Raw genomic sequence first — 18,775 nt, forward strand, 5'->3', positions numbered from 1 at the left:
ATTCATTGTAAGGGTTTTTATTTTGTCAGGATTGTAGCAGATGCATTTTTTTATCTATTATGTATGTACTGTTGGTGTATATAATTTGCAGTGTGTACAAATCAGTTGTGACAGGGACATGTTTTGATGGAAATTGGGTTTGTAATTTTAAAGGGCATTTTAAAGAATTAAATTAACTATTCTCATAATTAAAATTACAGGAAACTGATTTAAAGTGACATATCTAATGTACATGTTTAATTTTAATATGTTGTTTGCTTTTGATCAGGTATCTGCCCTTGAAAACTTGTCAGATTTGATAGTAGAAAGTTTCTAATATCTTGACATTGAGGTATGTGTACTCAGAAAATTTGATAATTTGACAAAATTGAAGAAACTGGGTTAGATATTTTCATATAAATCCTGAGTATGTATTTTCGTACTCTAAAGTTTGACATTATGGTTGAATCCAGGTAATCATTTTGTTTGTTCAAAAAGTCACATTGACACTGGTTTATTTGAGATCTTGGAAAAATGCAGTTTAAACATTGCTCAAGTCCATCTAATGACATGAACTTAATTGCTGGATATTATCTTTTCCAGCATAATTAAAAATTTCTTTGCTTAGAATATTAAATGTTATAAATCAAATGCATATTAACATTTGTGGGATAAACTGATCTGAAATTTGGCAAGTTCATTATCTAGATGTATTCTAAGACCACTGCAATACTTTTTGCATAGCTATCTTTCATATTTACTACACTGTACATATGTTTGACTCCTTGGCAAATTCACTGTATAATTTGTTTCTGACTTCGGATCAACTTCCCATCCAAAAATGTCTCCATTTTGGCATTTTTAAGTAAAGGGATTTACTAATTGAAAATCACAACCCAGTCCCCAGCTTACTGAACTTTTGTTTTTGCTGTAGAACTCGTATGTAGTTTTGTAGTAGCTCAGTTGTCCATATTTGTCCAATTCCAAATCAGTTTTATGATAGATATTATTTCATGCAGTATCTTGATTATGTTTAGAGGCAACAAGCACGTGACTGACATGACCATTTTTGTACTGTTACTTATATCTTAGTTACTTGCTACATGACAGGCTAGACTGTCGTTTATTTTATTATAGCTTTTGATTGATTTACCCTATTATTATTTCTATCTTGAGGCAGTCCACCATGTTGTACACAAAATATTTTGCTGTTTATCTCTCTCTGGTGCTAACCTAACAGCAAAAGCATAGACCCTGATTTGCCAGTACACTATACTGGCAGAACAGGATCTATGAAATTAGATCAGTTGTCAATTGAATGAACACTGAAGAATTTGACATGACTGTATATTATGATTGTTGCAATACTTCTATGGATTATTGGAGTATTTAACTTGTTTTTGAAGAATTATTGATCTGAACCTTAGCAGTCCAAAATCACACACACAGGTTGCTGTGCATTTCCTTGTATAACTCTTATCTGAATATCAATCCCCTTAGGGTCATTACATAGAAATATATGGGGGAAAAGTATCCTATAAGTAACTGCTTATCACTTTAACCCCTGGAGCTTTTTGTCATTTTTTTACAAATCGTCAGGTAATTGCTAAATTTGTAATTTATGTGCAATGTTGATGCACAAGTGATTAAATACGCAAGGAATATGAAAATTTGTGACGTCATCAAAATGGACTGTTTAACACATTAACCCCTGGAGCTTTTTGTCATTTTTGCTTAAAAATCCAGTAGGAAACACATTTTGAAAGCTATTTCTGAATAGACTCGAAAACACCAAATCCCCGGTCATCTTTCAATAACATACCCCTATAGGTGTTAGAAACATCGATTTTCATTGGCAATTTGACTCGCGCATGAGCAGAAGGGTAAAAGTTGGACTTCTTTTTTTGGTTTTTTTTTTGGTTTTTTTTTTGGCTAAACGGAGCCAATATTTTTGTATGGAGACCACTCTTTATTCCAAATGCCCATCGTATCATAATTTTTGCAAAGGCTCATCTGTCTGTTTACAGTTTATACTGGTTTGCCTTAGATCTGAGACCAAAAGGTCTAAAATCCGGACACAAAATCAGATTCCAACCACAGGCAAATTTTGGGTTAAAAAAAAGTCCGGTCCAAAAAATGGGGTTTTTCTATCTGAATTTTGTAGTGCAGTTAGATATTCCAGATTATTTGGTATCATTGTAGAGCTACATCTGTCTACCTTTCTATAATACCACCCACTTTAGTATATCATGGATGACCATGACGCTACAGAGCTCGGCAGTAGGCTACTACCTCCTGCCCCATAAAGTTGTCACTAGGGTTAATGTGTTATGCATAAATGAATGAATATTTAAGACTTCATCAAAGTTGCACAGGTTGAAAATTATATTCCCATGTATCATACACACAAAGAAAAGTACATTTTTAGATGTGAATTTTTTCATATGGCACACAGGGCTCCTGTGGATCCAGAAATCCGAAAAAAGTTTTGGTTATTTAGAAATGAATTTCAAGAGCCTTGAAAAGTGGAATTTTTCAAAAACCTAGCAAAATTTTGGAAAACTTATGCAATTTCTGACAATGGAATTCAAAAAAATTTACAGTGGCTAATTTCGTAGAGTGCTGAGAAGATTTTAAAAAGACATATCAAATATGACACAGTTACAATTGATATTTCATTTAATATAACAAGTGGTCCTTGAGTTTTGTGAAGTGGCCCTGGAAAAGTCATGGAATTTCTTAATGTTAAGTCTGCAGGAACCCTGGACACGTGTATTGAGATCACATCGGTTTTTCACAACAGATGGTCTCAGTTTATGGCAAGTTGTAAATTGCTAAAATCAGACTCTTCATTGTGTTTCTTATATATTACAGGGGTGTTGTGTAAAAAAAATTTCTTTTGCATTACTTGATAGGAGATGGAAGTCGTAATCGTGCCATTTTATGCTGTCTCTCCGAGTTCATAGTGCTATAAAATACCTGCTGTCATGTTGTCAATTTTATAATGTAAAGATCACTTAGAGCAGTACAGTAAGCAATAATTTTACAAAAGGGGGTTAACTTTAACAGTTAATTCCTCAAACAACTGTTTAGTGAAAAAGGTTTTTGGTTTTTACTATTCTTTGTATGGTATGTTGCAGACTACAAGTCTATATGTGCCTACATTGTAGGAATTTCATGCACATCAGTTTGCTTTGCAAGTGGTACAAAGATCAAAGACTTCTCTTACATTGACACTCTCAGTATGTTTCCTGTTATGGATAGCACTAGTGTTACCATTCTTCAGTCAGATTTAACTACTAACAAGAACATAACTGCCTACCTCATGAATACCTTTTTTCAAATCTAGAACCGACCTTCATACAAGAAGCGTTATAGATCTTTCGTGGGGAGGGGGGCACTCTAATACCACTTATTTAGTGTGTTTAGAGTTATCTTCCATATATTTCATTTAGGTGGCACTCTACAGTTTCATATTTTGCATAGAGTTAGATTTTTAAAGAAAAAAAATCCCCACATTTTCCTCACTTATTCTGACAGTTTACAAAAGACATTGTATATATTTGATATTGTTAACAAGAACATTTAATTTCACTTAGTTTGGTGTCTGATTGATGGGTATAAATGTACTGTCTACTATAGACACACCCTGACGATATCAAGGCAATCATTGTATCTATTCATAGCAATATGCCTCCAATAAATGCTTTTTTTTAAAAGTGCAAGAACCAGGGTAAAGCACCCATGCACATCGTGATATGGGCATCTCGCTCAAGTTACCATTAGAAGAAAAATCTACTCTTGGTAATGCTGCACACATCTGCGAAATCCAATACACAGAATTGTTCTGAGGAATTACCAAGTTATTTTCTTGCCTTATTCCGTGACACTGGCCCCTGTGGCTGTGGTACATTGAAGTAGACGCTACCTGACAAGATCTTGGAATCATTCGCATGTGCATCCTATAAATTCTACCAAAAAAGTGCAAGACCCAAAGGTAAACTACCTGTGCACATTATGAAATATGGGTGTCTCTCTGCAAATGATCTAGAATGTGATGCATCTATTACTCAATTATTATTAGTCAAGGTAAAAAGAATTAAAACTACTCGAGGTATTGCTGATTGCGTCAGTGAAATCCATTAACATGTAATCATTTGAATGCATCATGAAGTTATTTTCTTGCTCTATTTCATGACATACAGATTAACGTCTGTTGTCATTCTATCCTCGCTGTAATGCATTTTTCCTTACTGAAGTATATCCAAGCATAATCAGACTTGTGTGTCATTTCAGTTGTTTGAAGAGTAATGGAAACAAAGGAATGCCGAAGTCCATTAACATATGGTTACTTTTCTTCTAAAACATGAATATGGCAAATAGTATTTAGCCAGTCATTCTATGATTTAATTTTACTTTATTTAAAAATCAAAAGGCATTTAGTAGTGTTCAAATCCTTTTAAAGACCTTTCTTGAAACTTGAATTTGTAGTTTCAAAGAAAAAAAGCAAAATGGGAAGATCTGAAATAGACAACTTTTTCTCACACATGCTGCTAAGATTTCATGCAGATTTTCAGTCCTGATATTTTTGTTGAGGTCTGCATATCTGGTTGGTTGTCTTACTCAGTGCATGAAGGTTTGGTGATGTCTTGATAAGAGATTTTGATGGTGTTGATTTAACGTGCCCTTAATGTTTGCCGTTAAAACAAATCAGTGATGTTTGGCAGGGCGGATATAATTATTTGACTTTACTCCTTGAAGAAAAATTTGTAGAAGCATTGATCAGCATAGTCTCTCAGTTCGGATTGACTTTTAATTTGCTTCATGAGCTTGATCCATTTTTGCTGATCTGTTACAACACTTGTGCAGTGTAACTGTCTGATGATATTTACAGACGTTGCTGCAAGTTGCTTCTCTGCATGCAGTGAAATGTCCAGGAGTAAATTCCTGATTCAAATAATGTCCTTCTGAAGGGTTTTAATAATGATGATGCATCATGTCATATTGCCTGCTTTTCTGGGATGCAAGTTCCCTTGACCCAGCTCATGATTCCTTCCTCCAATTTGTATGGAAAGTTCTAGAACAGAGAGAACAAGGACCCAGTCAGACTTCCAATATCAGTCAGGAATTCAGACTTGTCACTCTTTGAACAGTAGTGCAAAGATTTTCCAAACTTGTGGCTTGCAAATCCATGTTCATCATTTGGTGGAAGTAAAAGATTTGCAAGTATGTCCTTTCTTGTAATATTTTATTAAAAGATTTGAATCTCCATTCCATTATTACTTGAGTAAAAGATTTGAATCTCCATTCCATTAGTATTTAAACATGCGTGGTCATTAGTAGAATACAATCTCCTTGGTGTACTCATTTTTTTGTTGTTTTAATTGTAAGATTTAATTTGCAATATATAAACCAGGCAATACTACTACCACTACTAATTTTGTACAAACAGACACGGCATTACATTAACATATTTAAAAAAAGAAGGTGCTAAATATTGACACCTCATTAATGCCGATGATGTTTAAATTTTTGATACATTTTTATATACTGAGTTTAATTAGGGTAAATGTTTTCATGAAGTATAATGACACGGAATAAAGTTGGAAACCCTGTACAGTGTATACTACTTGTACCTATATATCTTTTTAATACAAACAAATAAGTAACAATAACGATGATAATGACATTGAATTCTTCAGTTGCATTCTTGATGCACAGATTATTAGATCTGTCAGCAGTCTCCTCCCCAGTCTCATCCAAAAGGCTCTTAGAGCATATCGCAAAGGTTTTCCAACTTTGATATGTCACTTTAGAGGTTTCTTTGGCTGGAGAATGTATCCAATTCTTCTTAATGCAAAGGTCTTCCAATATTGTTGTCCCTTCAGAGTTTCACTCGACTAGAGAAAATACCCAGTTCCTTTTGATGCAAATGTTTTCCAGCTTTGATCTCACTTCAAAGTTTCTTGTGACTGGAGAATGTATCCAATTCTTCTTAATGCAAAGGTTTTCCAACTTTGTCAATTCCAAGTTTCCTGTGCCTGGAGAATGTATCTCCCATTGGCCTTGTTGACTGACAACAAAGTCAGCACAGTGCTTAATCCAGTTTATTTCAAGGTCTTATTTTCAAAGGCAGTATCAGTTCTAATCAACCAAAATGGAATCTTATAAAATGGAACTTTTCTAAGTTTGTATATCTTCAAAGTTAATTCTTAGGCTGAGGAATGTCATTACCTTGTTTGTATCTGTCAGTGGTAAAGTTATCCGCTCAAACATTAGCTATCCAAAGTCAGCCATATCCCTACAGTTTTGACTGACCATTTGTTGTGTGCTTTTCCTGTTGACATTTATTGTCATGTTCTAAACATTCATTTTCCGCATCCATACAATATATGGCTGCATTTGAAACTTTAGGAGATGCATTTGTCCACACAATATGAATGTTCCAGTTGTTTCCATATATCTCTTACACTTCATCAGAAATTGTCCAACTAGTTTAATTTTTACCTCAAATTTGCGAATCGTGATGGGTAATCTGCAATGTCATTATTTTAAAGAGGCAGGGATTCATAAGCTTAAATAAAACAGCAGTGACATGACCGAAAGATATTATTAAAATAGATGTCACAGATGGAGGCACTTTTTCTTTTAACATGACTTGGCATAGAAGTGATTGTTTTTTTCGGAGACCATGTGTTGTCTTTGTTGTTAATTCATGACCATGCATAGAAGTTTTATTAATTTTGCTGTCCTTAGGTTAGATGTATGTTTGAATGAAATATTCCTTCATAAAACATCTTGCAAAATGCAATAACATTTAAACAATATGAAAACTCAAAATACCAACTATTGTTTCTCATTCATTTGGTGTAATCCATAAAATTGAGATTATATTCATTAATATTTAAAAATACATAGTGATAGTTGATTGTGTGGAGTGTTTTATTTTTTTCTTCAAATACAATTTACAGATTATACAATACAAATACAATTTAAGACAATTTAAGACAAAACAATATTAATAATAAATACTGCACTTAAATTCTTGATGCACAGATTATTAGTTCTGTCTTCAACTCCCCTTCCCATCCCAAAAAGCTCTTAACTTGGAGCGTAATGCAAAGGTTTTCCAATTTTGATGTGACTTCAGAGTTTCTTGCAACTGAAGAATGCATCCAGTTCTTACCTTGCAATCTTGATATGTTCAAAATAATTATCCCTCTGCATTTGTTTTGTTCACCACCCACCCACTAACCTCTACACAATATTGTCAGCATAAGCGGATGTTTAGATAAGTGGTGGGGGGGGGGGCGTCTGAAAATAAATTTGAAATTTTGCATACAAGTGAAATTTTAAGAGATGACCTGTCATCAGTGACTAGAATTTATGCAGAGAAAAAAATGGAAATTTTGATTAAATGAAGACAGCTTGTCTAAAATACACTTATATATTGAAAACATACATTTGTGTAGTTCACTCCTCAGTGTGTTAAATAATATCCATGCATATGAAGAATCCATGAATTAGAATGTTAGAAAATTCATGTATCTGTCAAATCCCTTTAGAAAACAACTAAAACATATTTAAAAAATGGTTGTCCTTGTTTGATGTTTGTCCATTGTCAACAAACACATTTCACAAAACAATTCATGCTGATATTTATTAATCCAAGTAGCACATGGCTGTATAGTCATTTATATGCTACATGTACATGTACTTAAATTGGCCTAGATTTTGGTCAGCCAGAGACAACTACCATAATGCAGAAGCTACAAAAGGGATGATGCTATTCACAGGGAAATGAAAACAAGTTAAAAAGTTTTAACATTCTTGTGGGATGTCCCACGTTCATTTAAATCGATGGCCAGATATCTATTCAAAATATTGGAAATTTAATTTGGTTTTAAGTTGACATTGGTAGCGATCATAATCATGAACTTTTTTGTTGAAACAGGAAACTTTCACGACACAATAAATATTTTCCAATCATTATGAAAAATGAAGCAATGCTTATATTTAAGTTTGTTGCTGGCTTTCTTTGATCAAATGTCTTTGGCTCGCTTTGATGAAGGTTCATGTGTTATTATTGGCACAGCTAAAGGCAGTCTTTGAAGGACCAAAAAAATGCCTGTTTGTTATTGCTGCAGCAACATCAAATAATTGTAAAACATTGATGGAGACAGAATTTTTTTTTCATTTGCTTAGCATATATACAGAACGATCGATGCATCAGATGTAATAAGTTTTCTTTGAAGTTTCAGCAAAACTTGTTTCTGGTATATTTTTCAAAATGGAAAAAAATCTGCCATCATCTGATAGATTGTAGTCATTCCCCTTCCCGCCATCAGAGATGGTCGAATGTAGCTTGTCAGGTAGCATGACAGTTTGGGTTATATTACAGCACTGAGTACTAAGGTCAGACATCAGCATAAGCAGATTATGATATAACAATGGTGTGTTAAGGTGGTTTGTCAATATGAACAAATGATTTGTTTATGTAACAATAGATTCCAGAGCAATTTGTATCCAAGTTTGCGGCTTTCTGTCATGGTGCCTTTGAAGTTCTCAACTACAAACCCAAGACTGCATATACAAACTTTAACAGCGAAAAATGTTGTCAAAGGAATCGCCAGATGGTATATTTTGTAGCAATAAAGAAAAAAAATAGCAGTTTGCGACATTGGCGAAGCCAGGGCGATCCCTGAACAATATTTTATTGAACTGTAAAACACATTTAATAGCAAATTCAATAACAAAATTATCGTCTGTTTGAAAAATCCCCAGCCAGCATTGCTTAATATCGAAAGTTAAACATCATAAAACAAACACAGCAGGAAAACTTTATTGAATCATGTTAACTAATTTCTAAATTATTATAACTTACACCATATCAGGATAACAAGTCTTATTTGAATGTTAGAAGTTTTCCAGGTTTTGAGTAGTCTTTCAAAATATTTGGATGTTTTACAGTACACCTACTGTGATGCCTGTTCGAGCTAACTTAAAACGGTCACTTTCCCTCAGACAAGGCATATGACAAGCATCTTGACTTTCTTCCTCTGCTGCTCTGCTATCCGTTCATCTACCTCTTCATTTGTTGGAGTCTTTAGGAACTCCTTCAAATTATCACCATTTGGTTGAAGGGCAAATTAGTTTTAAGGATAGGCGACTTCAGAAGTAGAATGGCCCTGTGGTAGTGCAGTTCAGCCTTGATTGCAGCGAGTCTTCCAGTTCTATGTTTTTTGCAGCAGTCCTGCATGGGCCATTATGGTTTTCCAGAATTGCAAGAATTGTCATCTTCTGAGCTCAATTTTTCACAAGTGCTGCGTCTTTTTTGGCCTTCTTTTCCTCCAGCTGATGCCTTTTTCTTTCAGCTGCATCCTTTTCTTTACTGTGTTTTGCTCTGAAAGACTGTGCCAGGCATGCAGACTTCTGGAACAAAAAGTTTTCGTCTTCCTCAGTCAGGGATGCCAGAAAAGAAGACACTTTCTTATTTCTGTTCAGCATTCCGGCACTTGATAAGACTGAAGTCCAAATCTCCAAAGCACTGCTCCCTGAACATGTTAGTCAGCTGACAGTGAGCAAGTTTGCATCGTTACTTTTCATCCTGAGCAGCATGGTACTTGCCTAGCTTGTCTGGCAGGAATGCTGCAAGCTGACGTTCAACAACCTGATAAATATATTATCATGTTTAAAGAAAGGAAAAAAAATAGTACATGTTACAAACAAAAATTCGTGTTCATGTCTTTAAAAATAACCCTTTAGAAATTTATTAAAATCAGTCATTCAGTGACTTTTTTCAAAATTAAAATATGGTATTTGCAGTTACAACTCGGACATGCAAACACACATTTAAATACAAATAGTTATACATGTTACCCTCGAATTCCTGCACACAGATGGCAAATGATCGATGCTGCTGTCTCCTGTTTCTCTCTCTAGGTGTTGATCAAAGACAAAACGTGTTCATCAAAGACAAGAATATGTTGTCTTCGGCAACAGGTATGTTGAAGAGAGGCTCAGAGTCTTTTGTGAAGGCATAAGTTGGATGTACAGACAATATTTTGAGTAAACTGAACAGAAATGAATATTATGTTGAAACTTGAATAAACTATGCAAAAACTAAAATTTTACTTGTACTTATTATGCCTGTTACTAGCACAAGTTAAAAAATAAATAATTGTATTATATAATGCAAAATTAAAATCATATAATAATCATCAAATGTGAAAAATCATTGTTAAAGCATACTCTTTTTGTTAGACTGAGAAAAGAGCAAGTACAATTAAATATTTAACTGACAAGAAATTGATTACAAAACACATCCTACAGGTCATAAGAAATGTGTGTTTGTACTACTACCTGCGTAGAAGAATGGCATACTGGTAGAAATTAAGATAGGCAATTGGTTGTCCCAAAAGCTTCCAGTATGGTTGTGTGATACGGAAGAAGATAATACCAGAGTATGAATGTCATCACATGTAGTGTCATGCAGAATGCCGTCCTGTTTCCTGTTCTTCTCATTCCTGTAGTTGCCAAGGAAGTCTGCAAGGTCTGACTTTGAAAGTGGATAGCAGCAGCAGCACTGAACAGCATATTAAATCGGTTTCCTTAGAATCCTGGAATTGTTGAATTCAAACCTTGGAGTGAGCAATATGCCAGCCGTGCATCTTGGCAAGAGTACCTTTCATCACCTCTTGGTTCGACGACTTCACAGGTCTCTCTCATAAGATGCCACACAGAATTTTCATTATTCCTATTAGAAGAAAATTTTGTGGACTCTCATGTCCAACTGCCAAGCTAACACATTCAGTGTTTATTAGCTGAATTTGCAAGCCCAAGAAGTACGTGAGCATTGCAATGAAGTTCAAGTCATCTTCAGTGCCACTAGCTGCTGCCCTCATTGTATTCAGCTCCTTGTTGAAGGCTTTGTTGACTGATGCCCTGTCACTCATAGTCGCTGTAAGAATCTAGCTTAAAGTCTAAAGGATCCAGGTGGTACGCATATTAATTATAATACAAACAGTTACTACAAGGGAACACCCTGGCCAGTCTGAAAATGTCATGAAAATGAGACTGGTACAAGGCCAGAATCACAGTCTGCATTGTTTAGCAGGGTTTATTGTTTCTGGACCGCTTTACCAGTCTGCAGTGTTGAAAAGGTTAAAACAACAAGGCCACACACAAACTAATTTTACATATATTGACATAATTATTTACATCTCTGAAACTTTATTTTATTTTATTCTTTTGATTTTGAGTATGTTGTATGCAATGCATGCACCTTTTGCACTTTTCAGAATGTAATTAGGGGTTTTAAAGTCACAACAGCAGGAGTCAGTATTTATTTTACATCTTAAAAGTGATGTTAAGTGTGTCAGCATTTAGGGATTTCCTACAATTTGTATTTTTTTCATCATAGAAAAAGATATTTCACGGTCTGCATTGCAGTGAGGCAGGGTAAGCAGTCGCTGAAATGGTTCACAATTGAATGCCACTTTTCCAGCATCACGGATTTGTTACCATCAGGCGTTGATGCTGCCATCCAGTACATGTGATTGGTGACACTCTTGGTCCAAAATTTTAAATCATGGCATTCTTTTTTCTTGGCCAGCAAGTTCATCTTCTTCTTAAGGCCTGGTAAAAAAAATGACTTTTTGAACAACAAATTGGGGCATTTTTGCTTGGTTTACAATGTTTGATTTTGGTTCTATTGTCACCTGAACACTAAACAAAAAGGGGTGATTTTATTTTCTCTACCCCCCTTTTATATATAAAGTTGTCTAAATTTGTCAAATGTTCAAGTACATAATCTCCAGATATTGCCATTAATAAAAATGAAACATATTTGCACTTAGCACAGTGCCAAATGTCATAGTAGTGGGTGCAGTCAGATAAATTCTCCTTCACCCACTTGCTGACTTGTGTGTGCCTGTCTGTGATGATGAACTCGATGTGAATTCCATTCTCCTGTAAAATATCATTTGTGCGCTTAAGGCCCTCTAACTGCATATGATAACTGCTATGGACTTCATTGCTCTGTAAGTAAAACCAGACATTGATATTGTTAATTTAAAAGGCATTTTGAAACTTTCGCTATAACATTCAGAGGAAACTAGAGGTAACTGTCTTCCCCATTGACACGCTGAGGCAGTTGACACTGGCTGGTAATGAATCCGCAACCATGGCATTACAAGTCCAACACTAGACCACAGTTCCCAAAATAAAACATTAATATGTTGAGGAATAATAAGTTCTTTTGAAGACTGAACAAATTATATACTTTGGCATGACTACTTTATTATAACATTCACCCTCTACCCTATTGAAATAGACCAGGGGTCTCAAACTCAAACCACCCTGAGGGCCGCATGAGGGGATTTTCAATGGCCCAAGGGCTGCACCACCTTTGTTATCTCTCATGACACCAAACGTTTTGTGGGCCACAGGATACGGCTTGGCAGGCCACATGTTTGAGATCCTACTCTACAGTCTTATAGTGAAACTTGCTCTTACTGAATCTTCGTTGCACTGACTAGCATTGGTAAAGAAACTTCTTTGTTTGCATAATGCTGATTTAAGTTGCATAACTTTATCCTCTCTAATTTTGCCCACGTAAGCATCATATTTTTCACAGTGCATTGTTTCGTAGTGCCGATGCACGTTATACTCCTTCGGAACAGCTATCGTTTGTTGACAAATGAGACATTGAATTTTATCGCTGACCTCGGTGACAAAATATAAATCCTCCCATTTGACTTGAAAAACTCTTTTCGTCCGCAAGTTTTATTTTTTTTCGAAACAGAAGACATTTATACGCAAAATCAACTTTATAATTCAACATCAACTCGATCACTTTACTAAAACAAACGGATAAATAAGTAAGTCAGAGTTTCTTATGGTTAAAATGGTGCTAACGTTAAAGTTTGAAAGGCGGCGAGTGAAAAAGAAATAAATAAATAGTCAATTTTTTTAAAATCCCAAAATGCGTCGCGGGCCGCACAATATGCCCTTGCGGGCCACATGTGTCCTGTGGGCCGTGTGTTTGAGACCCCTGAAATAGACCCTGTATATGATAGTATATTGGTAAAGCTGATTACCTGCACAATTTCCATATTGACTACTTTCCCAGTATTGACATCCACAGTAGAATAAATTCCAAACTTGGCAGAATGACCAGGTGAGTCAGCACGACCATCTCCAGCTATAACAATATCACCACCACCACGCCTCACCTACTCAAAGTAACTCTCTTGCTTTTGCTTCCAAAAATGTGTAATTGTTGGCTGTAGGTAGTACCTTTGGTGTATATAGAAAGTGTCCATGTTGGTATGGGCCATTTTCAGGAATTCAAAAATCCTCATAGCTTGTGACGGAATGGCTCCAGCAAACAAAATAGATTTCCAGCTGGAATGGATCCAACGAAGGGCTGGCTATTCCATGATCTTTTGTGGTTACAAAAGTCACATTTCTGGACAATATTAAAAAAAGTTCCCATTCTGTGATTATTATTTCCTTGAGTTTCATTTCCACAGTTAACACACATACTGAATAGGCTTAGGAGAGCACTCTCTGCTACTAAGAACTTCTTTTCTTGATGAGTTGACCTTTGTCTGTAAGAAAAATAAACATTTCTTGTATGATACGGACTTCATATACAGTAAGGAAAGTTGCAAATAAAAATAGAAATACTAACAATTCATAATTAGTCCTATGACATAAATGCTGAACTATGCTTCCTTTTCTCTCTAGGATTTTGAAATTGTTAAAACAACAGTCCCCTCTACAAAACAACATCTGTTGTAAAATGAAATTATTCAGGACTGATCTTAACACATTTCATATAAATGAACCTCAGTATCAAGGCCACTTGTATATTATAGCTAGATGTTGCCAATACCAAAGTTGGTTTGTTGACTGTATTACATAGGCATCATTGTACTTGCCCCTGACTGTATTACATAGGCATCATTGTACTTGCCCCTGACTGTATTACATAGGCATCATTGTACTTGCCCCTGATCCTCATTAAAGCTGCTATGCCACGATGAATTTCTTGAACTGGTAGCAGCATAGGAGTCCATTGAATCGCTGAGGTTGACTGTTATTTCACTGGACTCGGATGTCGAAGAGATATTCAAGTCATCCACAGTAACTGCTGTGTGCTGTGGTTCATCCGTGTTATTAGGGTTATCAGTTTGGGTACCGCAGCTCCTTACTTTGGGCTTAAACAGGACCTGTAAACCTGAGAAAAATATAAAAATATTTACTTATACTCGAATTGTGTATACATACATATATATATATATATATATATATATATATATATATATATATATATATATATATATATATATATATATATTGCTGTTGGTATTATAATTGTTATGCATACATGTCGAAATTAATTAGTTATTAAAGAATATCCATTAAGTCAGATTACAGTGAGCTAAAGGTTTGAATCAGCTTTGCTGGGCCACATTGTGGTCAATTTAAGATCTAGACCATCAACCATCTCCATTATCTTTGTCAACTTTGCTTGGTCCACTGAACTGGGTCCTAGCAGATTTTCTTTTTGGTCTGAGTGATGTCTGACAACCAGTTGTTACTGTTTTCACCCTTGAGTCACAGGCATCATATGTCTGGAAAATTTTAGAAAGAATCAAGTATAGCAACTGCCATGGATGACTACAGCCTAATTTCAACCAAGCAGATATACTGCCCACCCACCCGACCTCCTTTCCACCACTGCTAGACTGTGACACTGGGTTTATAATGCAACAGAAGTTACTATATTTTCAAGTTGTGTATTTCTATATATTACTTTTATGACATTTTACCCAAAACTTTATTTAAGGAAAAATACTTTGATTACATAATATTCAAATAACAATCTGTCAACTTTAGGACATGCATCATTGTAGGAAAAAAAGTACAATAGTACCAAATCACATGGGTGGGATAATGATTTAATAGAAATGCACACATTACTGAAGTGTGTGACAATTTTGTCATATATTTGCATTAATCAAATTCAATATTATTTGTTGGTGAAAAAATGTAATACCAAATTATTTTAAAAACATCTATTTTTTCCTGATTATTGAATGCTCTGCAGTGCTTACAATCTTGCTACCACATCTGGGTCAGAAAAAACAGTTCCATTCTCTGCCTCATCTTCTGCTACTGAACTTGTACATGTAGCCATAACATCCTGTAATGTCTGAAAGATAAATTTAGCTGATGTTATACTGCCAAGCATAATACTGATGAAATGGTCATATGAAAATTTACATGAAGAAACTATTACATACATTTATATAAAATATTTTCCACCTCACTATTACACCAATGAAACCTGTCCATATGAATGTGTGACAGCCTATTCTCTCTCTCTCTCTCACACACACACACTCACACACACAGACACTCACATGAAAAAGAATCATTCGTAAAGCAATGAAATAAAAAGAAGACATTTTGCAAAAGTTACAGATACTATATTACCCGTTCTCTTTCCCTCTTCTTGTATGCCGATCTTGGGCACTTGGGTGTCTGGCCTGAATTATTGGTTGTGGTGGGTGGGTGGCTTTCATCCACATTAGGGCTGTGAGCATGCTTTGCTCGTGGCATAATGGATGGTACTGCGTCATGGAGAAGAGTAGCTTTTCTCTTTATTCCAAATGTAGCCATCAAGCTCTGACTGGGCCCAAAAGAATCGGGTTGAAAATGCTCACTACAGATTGTGGCATGTTTTGAAGGCTCTCTCCAATCCGCTTTTGTCAGCTGCACAAACCGGGACCAGAGTCCTTTATATTTAATGTCCGAGGGAAACAAGTGCAATGAAACACCATCTTTTGGTGTATTGCTACATCCACCAACGATACACCTCTTTCCCATAACTAGAAATACAGGCAGTCAGAATACAATCCAGAGACGCTTCACGCTTGACAAAGATACAACAATGGTTCCTTGCAATGTCAGGTTCCTCTTGTGTTGTCACACTGCCTGAGATCACGGAAACTGCCGAAGTTGTACTTGATTTACGGAGAATATTCATGACATGTACATTTGAAATAAGTATCTCGCCATCCATTGATTGCATAGGGTAGAAATTTTCAGATACTACATAAATAATGATATTTAATAATTTAGAGTTAAGTGATACAGGGGTCTCAGGTCTACCTTTAAGATTTGGGAAGTGGATAAAACCAGTACTAATTCTCTTGCTGATAATGTCCTGCCAGTAGCTAAAAAAGTTCCTTTTCTGGCCATTGTCTGATGATACAGGTATACATTCATCGGGCAGCATGCAGTAATCATCAAAGTCGTCTTTAAGTGCTTTGTCACATGCCTCCTACAGTATTATTTCTAATACCAGAGAAAGGTGGACAATTAAAATTTAAATAGCTCCAAGCACCCTGTCAGCAATGCCAATGGTCTAGGTTAATAAATAACTCCAGGTGAAAAGTTTATTAATTTAAGAAAATATAGCAAATGTATAAAAAATTTCTCATTCGCGATTTCTTTCGAACAAATACAGTCAGTGACCTATTCAGCTATATACCTTCTGCAGATCAGCAATACACTCATCAGTTTCACCTTCACAAGGGCCATGTCCACATTTTCTTTCTGGAAGAACTGGCTGGGAGTGGTTACAGGTACCACTGCATCCTTCATCATGTATGTTGTAGAAATAAAACTTTCAGTAGCTATCTTTTTCTTCATCCTTCCAGCTTTTTGATCCTTGTGACTGTCTTCAAGTGTTCTCCATACAGCAGTCAGGGCACTAAAGTAAGACCAACCACCTCACTGAATGGAGCTCCTTATATACGAGACAGGGATCATCTAAAACCTCCTGTATGGCATGTAGTCGAGCCTCTCGTTGACTGCTTCCCTCAAAACAGTAGAAAAGCTCAGTCCATATTTGCTGATGCTTTAACAGTTCTGTTTTCTCTGAGGCCTGGGGGGTACACAGTGCCAACCTGTAGGCAACACAGTGAACATTATGCATATAAGGATTTTCCCTTATCAATAATGCAGCTGCTGTTTTTTTCTCTTGCGCACCATACATACATGCCAACCCCTGGTGAGGAAAAAGTGTAATCCAAGTGGGGGAAAAAGAGTAATCCGAGCAGAAAAAGAGTAATCCATATATGACATGATAAAAATTCAATGAACATATGTACAAAATGATTTATTTATCTTCTGGACTTTTAACATTTATTATTGCTTCAAGTTTTCTTATATAAGACTTTGAACTTTAAAAAGCAACAGATTCTAATATTGCATTTCAAAACACTTTGTGCCAGCTGAGACTATGAATGTTTTGCACACCAGTAGAACACTAAGTGCTGGGTTAAAGAGCCTGGATCTGAATTCAGTGTTATTTTTGTTAACAATACTGAACAATCTCTCAGTTAGCATTAGAATGGTAAAGAACCAATATTCCTTTCATAACCTGACAAAGAAAAGGAAATTAATATCTTACAGTTATTGGATCTTTTAGCTGTGAAATAAGATGAAAAAAGTCAACTCTGACTGCATGAAGTACATTGTCAGGTAGAGTACCAACTTGATACTTCAGGAGTTCTCCTAAGTTATCAGCAGCCTTTCCTGCAGTATGGTGCATCATATAACAGAGACAACCTGATATGTACAATGATGGAAACGTTTTTTAAAATATAGAATGCAACTCCTTTATGAATTCCAGACATCACGGATGCAGTATCATCTGAAAACCCAATACAGTTCTGCCAACTTGTGTTTATTCAACGCATTATCAAGCACAAAAAATAAAATGTTTTCTCCAGTGGAATCTGCTGTTAATTCTGTTATGAAAGAAGAGCACTCTGACTCTGCCCTTTTCATTGACAAAGTCTCTTACACAGACTGAGTACAACCTTTTGTCACCATAATCACTACTCCAGTCTGTTGCAATAAGAAATGGCCCAATTTTCATGGCTTCTGCAATTTTAAGTGAAGTATCTTCTGCTAAACACCTAACAATATTAGATGATTTTGTTCTTGCACATGCATATTTTCTGCAATTTTGGAATCGTGAAACAACCATCTGAATAAAGTACCAATGTAGTCTTCTACCACTAGGGGTTGTCCGTGTTCTATTAAGAACTCGGTAGATAACGCCTCTGCATTTATAAAATTTGTGTCCACAATTAAGTTCTGCTGTAAAAAAGAAGTTACCTTAGTATTGGAATTAGTAAAACAAGCTAATTCAAGGGTTCTTTGTTTTACCACTATGACCAATATTAAAATCCTTTCCACATAGCCTGCAAGGGGCGTGAAGCTGCCCTAGAATGGAACGCTGTATTGTGTAATTCATGTATTCATCTCTGAATCGTTTTTTTTGTCTTTTCCTAATCAATCTGTGAAATTATTTTTAAATTATTTTTGCTCGAACACACACATCGACCAGTATAAATCTGGCTTAACTTTTAGCACCAGATACCTATGGACTGGTTCTGTTGCATGGCTTCTCTATCATTACTACTAGCAGTTGCTTTAAGAAAATGAAAACATCTGCATGTGAAGCACCAAGTTTTATGTAGCATTCTCCGACATTGCTTTAACTAGTGCAGCACTTTTGGTTCTTCCACAGGAAAATCTGGAAGCAATTTTCGAATCCGGGACTGTTTGTCAGAACAAATGTTTAGCATGGTCTCCAGCTGATAAAGGTAGATTGTGTTCAACAAGAAAACTCACAAACAATGCTTTAGCATTGGTGCCTTGTAGGTCTTCCGTCGATGGCTTAAAATATTCTAGAGCTGAAATCAGC

General features: G+C 35.6%; 1 protein-coding gene across 1 annotated transcript; it reads right to left on the reverse strand.

The window, feature by feature from the left end:
* Positions 1–81: 81 nt before the first annotated feature.
* Positions 82–18,488, reverse strand: LOC149796023 (uncharacterized). The gene is made up of 6 exons (XM_089963914.1): positions 15,487–18,488; positions 15,116–15,202; positions 14,492–14,621; positions 13,992–14,224; positions 13,080–13,214; positions 82–12,018 (listed from the first exon to the last, which is right to left on the reverse strand). Exons 1-6 carry the CDS (start codon positions 15,877–15,879, stop codon positions 11,707–11,709), a joined length of 1,290 nt encoding a protein of 429 aa, XP_089820040.1. The 5' UTR covers positions 15,880–18,488; the 3' UTR covers positions 82–11,706.
* Positions 18,489–18,775: the final 287 nt, after the last annotated feature.

Source organism: Sinohyriopsis cumingii, chromosome 7, assembly GCF_028554795.1.
Source record: "Sinohyriopsis cumingii isolate HCF-2022 chromosome 7, ASM2855479v2, whole genome shotgun sequence".
NCBI classification, from domain to species: Eukaryota; Metazoa; Mollusca; class Bivalvia; order Unionida; family Unionidae; genus Sinohyriopsis; species Sinohyriopsis cumingii.